The sequence below is a fragment of the Branchiostoma floridae genome, chromosome 1 (genome assembly GCF_000003815.2).
Source record: "Branchiostoma floridae strain S238N-H82 chromosome 1, Bfl_VNyyK, whole genome shotgun sequence".
Lineage (NCBI taxonomy): Eukaryota > Metazoa > Chordata > Leptocardii > Amphioxiformes > Branchiostomatidae > Branchiostoma > Branchiostoma floridae.
In genome coordinates this window covers 19,703,998-19,709,653 of record NC_049979.1, presented here as the reverse complement: position 1 = coordinate 19,709,653, position 5,656 = coordinate 19,703,998, and the positions used below count along the sequence as shown (strand labels likewise).

General features: G+C 40.0%; 1 protein-coding gene across 1 annotated transcript in view; it reads right to left on the bottom strand.

Annotated features, from left to right (window-relative positions):
* The window catches only part of LOC118427793 (sphingolipid delta(4)-desaturase DES1-like), a 12,718-nt gene extending 7,062 nt beyond the window's left edge, over window positions 1–5,656 (bottom strand). The window contains exons 1-2 of the mRNA XM_035837735.1: window positions 5,413–5,656; window positions 1,623–1,726 (exon numbers count right to left, since the gene is read on the bottom strand). Of these exons, the coding sequence (XP_035693628.1) occupies window positions 1,623–1,726; window positions 5,413–5,494 (186 nt within the window). The 5' untranslated portion in view covers window positions 5,495–5,656. The remainder of the gene's footprint in view (window positions 1–1,622; window positions 1,727–5,412) is intronic.

The following is a 5,656-nucleotide window of genomic DNA, read 5'->3' as shown; positions in this document are numbered from 1 at the left end:
CACAAAGGAAATGTCAGAGAACACAATAGTCAACTGGCTACAAAGGTGGCACCAACAGACACAAAGGAGAGGATAGCAAAGTGCAAGAAGTGTCCCACATACATAATGAAACTGTGACAGAAACACCAGCTTGATGTATGAGCCCATAACACTGAGGAAGCCACACGGCGAAACATGTCTGTTGTGTGTCGGTTCGAATAAAGTTCCTAAACGGGGAACATGCGGCTCCAGCGTCTTTTCTGAAGATGTGGCGTAAGTGTGAACGGTTGGCTGAGGTCTCCTTCTCCACATATATCTACCAGCTTGATGTATGATTAGGTTATTTGAGACACCGCACCATGGTATATGCTGTGTAATTTAATAATGTACTGTACTGTACTAAAAACAGTTTATCAGAACAATTAAATAGTCATAAACTGATTAGTTTATGTGGAAAATAAATGGGACTTTAAGGTTGTAACAGACGTATAATTACTGCAATTGCTGCATCCTTTTTTAGACAAAAAGCATACAAAACATTGAGATATATAAAACAGACGTCGTGCAAACATACAGTGGCTAATTAGCTTTGTTCATCAATATTATGTATTAGCTGATTACCTCTAAGTATAAAGATAGAATGTGATCCTTTTGTCTAAATACAATGTGCATTAACTTTATATGTATTTGTACTGATAATGTCATTGCAGGGCTGCCATATTGCATCATATCCAATTGGATTTTGTTTTAATGCGCTTCGCTAAAAACGGCTAATAAGCATATCTTGATAAAGAGTTAAAAGTGTAGTACAGTTTGTTTGGAGAGGTCTGCTTGTATGAAGATTAGTTATGCTTGTGACAACCTTGAATAAGTGCAGTAACTAAGCTGCCCTTGCCTTGTGTAAATAAGCAGGTAAGCCACGCTATTGTCTGCTGTGGATACGTAATACCAACGTTTAGGGTCGCATAACGTGTTGCATCTGTAGAAAAAAATACAACACAATTTCCGTTTGTGAAATAAAAACTTTTTTTCTTGAAGTAACACGGTGCCTTCTTTATTAATGTGTGAAACACTAGCATGTTGTGTGCGTGTTGTGTTCACGAAATAAAAGTTTGATTACCATACAGTACTACGTACTAATAGTATAGTAGCATCGTAGTTCCGGGTCATTCTCTCATGTTATTCATTTTTTTCAAATTCAATTTTGGAAGAGTCCATGTTTGCATAAAGAGGGAGAGCGGAGTGAAAATAGCTGAATTTGCTCCTAAGCAAATACCGGCCTTTCTAGTCTAAATTATGCAATCTTGTTTATGCAATCATATTGTATTAAATACATCTCTACAAACCTACAAGTTTGTGCTTTCAGTATGTACTTTGCATACATAGTTTCATTTCAGAATTCATCAGTGTGCTTTGAAAATGGAATCAACATAAGGAATGAAACTTTATACAACCTTGGTTGAAAAGAAACACTGACTCATCACAAACTAATAGTCAATACATAAACTTAGCAATACACTTGAAAATTATTTACACGACTGAATATTTTTGTGCATATGCGTACTAGTACATGTATCTACTCTGACCCATGATCATTGTTGTTGACTCTGTTGCTAGGTTTCTAAAGAGACTGACAAACTCACCTGTACAAAGTAACAGGCTATCAGCTGTAGTGTCAGCATGAAGCCCACCTTGTACACCATGTTGGAGTCATGCCCAAAAAGTTGTTTCATCTGCGGGTACTTTGCTGTAACAGACAAACAGTACAACAAATTACCAACCTTAATATCGTAAAGTAAGATGATCAAATTTTCATGCCACCTGTGGCATGTCTGTTCATTTCTGCTGCAGCTACAGTCTGGGATGGTTTGTTCAGCTTGGTTATTCAAGCTAAGATGACGGAACATGTTGAAAGTGACCTCACTGGCCAATATAAGCCATCGAGAATATAGTATACTATACTTATAGCCTGATTAAATCTCGCTTATAGCAGCCCACCCAACATCCACCGACCTGCAGGGAGGGGCCAGTTACAGCCCTGGTCAGCAGGGTTTGTGTCACACAAACTAGTATCCTTATCTGTATGGACCGATCCCGGAGCCCCGCCCCCTGTTCGATCATGTTCTATTTCGAACACCTCCGCCAAAAACAGCGTTTGTCGGACAGAACTGGCCGCCGCCGCTATTTAGTTGATAATAACGACTGACTTTGTTTAGCTTTTTTGACGCTGAAAACCTCTCAGACCGGGCCGAAAAAAAATGCGCTGACTTTTTTGTTGAAGGCTTCATCCACTGGGTACAGTCATCTGAGGAGGGGGCGGATATAGTTGTGGTAAGGACGTTATAATTTCAGTCAAAGCGGAAGCGGGAAGCACCGCATATCAATACCTTGTTGGTGGGCCGGAGTGCCCGGTTTCTGACATACGGTCGATGCACGTGAAAACCAGGGTACATCTATCTGTGACTGGTTTACTACTTCGTTTGTTGCATACATAACAACTGCATTCATGCTCATGATAAAAGCGAAATCAAGAAGAAAGCAGCTTAGGCACTCGTGGGGAGGGAGCTTGTACTACACGCCAACTAATGGGACACATCTACAAACTCTGCCAGTGCAGAGTCCCGTGTCTTATACATACCGTTATACACGTGCATCCTGCCCAAAATCAACGTAATGCTATGCAGTGGCTCTCCCTCCCACAATACCTATACTAGGTGGGTGTAGTCTTCAACAAAGAATAGCATTAGCATTTTTCTTTGGCCATTTCTGTACACCAGGGGTTCATTTTGACGGAGGTGTTCGAAATAGAATACGGGGTTCCACTTTGTTCTATTTGTTCGATATACGTTCGATCGGGATCGGTCCATTCTCTGTCCATGTTCACTGAAGTCATGACCATTGATTTCATTTTGCCTGCAGAACAGAAAGGAGGAAACTAGAGTGCACAACCAATGAATAGCCTATTGTCCTATAAGCCAGACTGTTATGTAGTCATGGGTACACTACATAAGCACACACACTAGGGCGATTGGGTGCAGGAGTTCGCTGTTGAGTGCTGTAGTCAGTCAGAGATGTTTGAACTCCTGATCTGTCTAGCGAACAGACTGAGGAGCACTGGGTATTATTGGTCCCTTCCACCCTTGGACTTGTTGGAGTTTGTTGGTAACCCATGGAATAATGGGGACTTCTATATGACCAACAATGTATTTGTTTGATCATTAACATCTTTTAACTTCAAACTCAAAATGGGTTGGGGTTTTGTGCGCGTGAAGAATTTGCGCGTGAAAACTTGCGCGTGAAAAATCTGCGTGTGACAATATGCAAATTAGCTGATTCCAAAGGGATTCAAAAAGTTTTTGCAGTTTTACACTTAAAAGCTCAAACAAGATGGCACAAAATGGAATTTATCATCATATTGTTGCATTCTAGAGTACAAAATCTCGACCTGAGTGATTTTCAAGTGATTTTTAAATGTTAACTTTTCACGCGCAAAAAGTTTGAAATTTGCGCGTGAAACAATCTGCTTCAAAAAAGATGAAATGAAGCTTCTAGAATGGAGAAAAGCCTCAAATTGTTACATTTTACAATATAAAACCTCATATGAGTAATTTTTCAATTCATTTCTGCCAAATTTACGTGATTTTGAAATGTTCAAAATATGCAAATTAACCTATTCCCAAGGGATCTAAAAATCAAGGTTTTTTCAAACCAAAAATTCAGGTAACAGATGGGGAATTATATCATAGGTTCAAATTTTTCTACCATAGAATTCCTTGCGGCAAATTTTTCAGGAACTTTATTTTTCACGCGCACGCGCAAATTCTCCACGCGCAGAAAACCCGTTCCCCTCAAAATACTCAATACCAAAGTGAGAAAATACAAATCTACAAATATGCTCATGATCTCGACTAGCCTTAAAACCTTCAAATGTCATGGGTCAATGGCAGCTGTCAGGGCCCACTACACTGCACATTTGCTGTTGTCATATACAAATGTACAAACAAACAAGCTGGAAGTAAGAATAGAGCAAAAAGGTATGGACACCTGTCGTGGTTTAAGAGTTACTAGTAAATTGTTTGTCAATCTCTGGAGTATTTGTTGTGTTGTCCCTAAAATATTGAAATGAAGTGCCTCCAACATTACAACAATATACTAGTCTAGTACTAGTAGTAATGAATTACAAGAAATCCTTCCACATAACTGGTATCAACAGTAAATGAGGTTACTGCATTATTCTGATTATAATAGTCTTTGCATATTAAAAGAGGGTGCACTCTGATGATACTCTGATAAATGACAGGAAATCCAAAGATCACAAATAATCCAAACAAGTATTTCCTGCCATGGGAATCAGAATGAACTGGGTTACGATCCTTGTGTGAAAATTTCCTACGCCTTACAATTTACTACATAGATCCAGGTATAGAATCATTTTCACCAATGTCAGGGAATCAATGTCGAGTTGGGAGGTATTATTTGCGGTGTCATGAATTGGTGCTGGGAGGTCACCATGAAAGACATGAATAAAAATTAACATCACAGCTACTTCAAGATGTACAGTAAGATCTGCAGCTTTCAAATACTAGTACACAACACATCGTTACCTACACATGCATGATGCTTAGAAGCTTAGCAGAAGAAGCAGAATGAAATAAGTCCAAGCTTGCAAATACCTTGGCTTGAAGCGAGCAATCATATCTCACTGGTCATGGAAAAAAGTTTGTACGCCAAAAAATAAATAAATCATGCTTCATGCCAATCATGGTGCCTGCACAGTGTAAGTAAATTCTATTATGTCTGAAGACACCGCTACACAAGCATACACATTACATAATGTCCTTGGCTACATGGTTGAATTACTGGCTTCAAATGGTGTTCTAGATGTGAAAAAAGGTTGCATGTCAGTTGAAAATGACCCCTGGTGAGGCCATGTTTGCAGGGCTTTGGCACAAAAGTGAACCCTCTTGAGTTTTGACTGCAGCCGAGACAGGCGTTTACTTTGGGCGTTTGGTCAAGACCTGTGTTTAAATTTGCATACACTGACAGCTATGGGCTTCGAGTAAATGTATTGTCCAGCGACATTCCCCTGCAAAATTTTTCCTCGGAATCATTCACGGACGAATATTTTGCTTCTCGTGGGCCTAATCGCAACAGGCCAGACAGCCTTGACGAGAAATGTTACGTGACATTTTTTTTTCGAACGCAAAATGGCCGCTGCATAAATTACTCCACGAAAATATAGGTCATTTTCCTATCATGTACAGAACACCACAGCATTGCTATAAAGCCATAAAACGCCCTGAATTCCCACAAAATATTCCTTGTTAAGTCAAAGAAGTGCTAACATTAGTGTGTCAACTAACGTTTATACGTTTGTACTTTCTTCTGAATCATGCACAGCTAAGCGGAAACGACACATGCATGTCAACTGACCTAGAATGAGCTTCCTGCGAGAGGCGTGTGGTTCCTCGCTGTAACTCCACTCAAAATCGTCTCTAGAAACCGTGGAGCCCATGATTTCCCCTCAGTGTTCCCGCCCGAAGACTTGCCCTGTAAAAAGACTGGTTGTAACGGTACAGGGGAGTTAAAGTTTAAACGTTGGGACTTGTCAAAAGACCGGGCTGGGTTATCCGTCGGCCGGCTTTCAGTGTGGCGTGATTAGTGACGTCATTTTTTT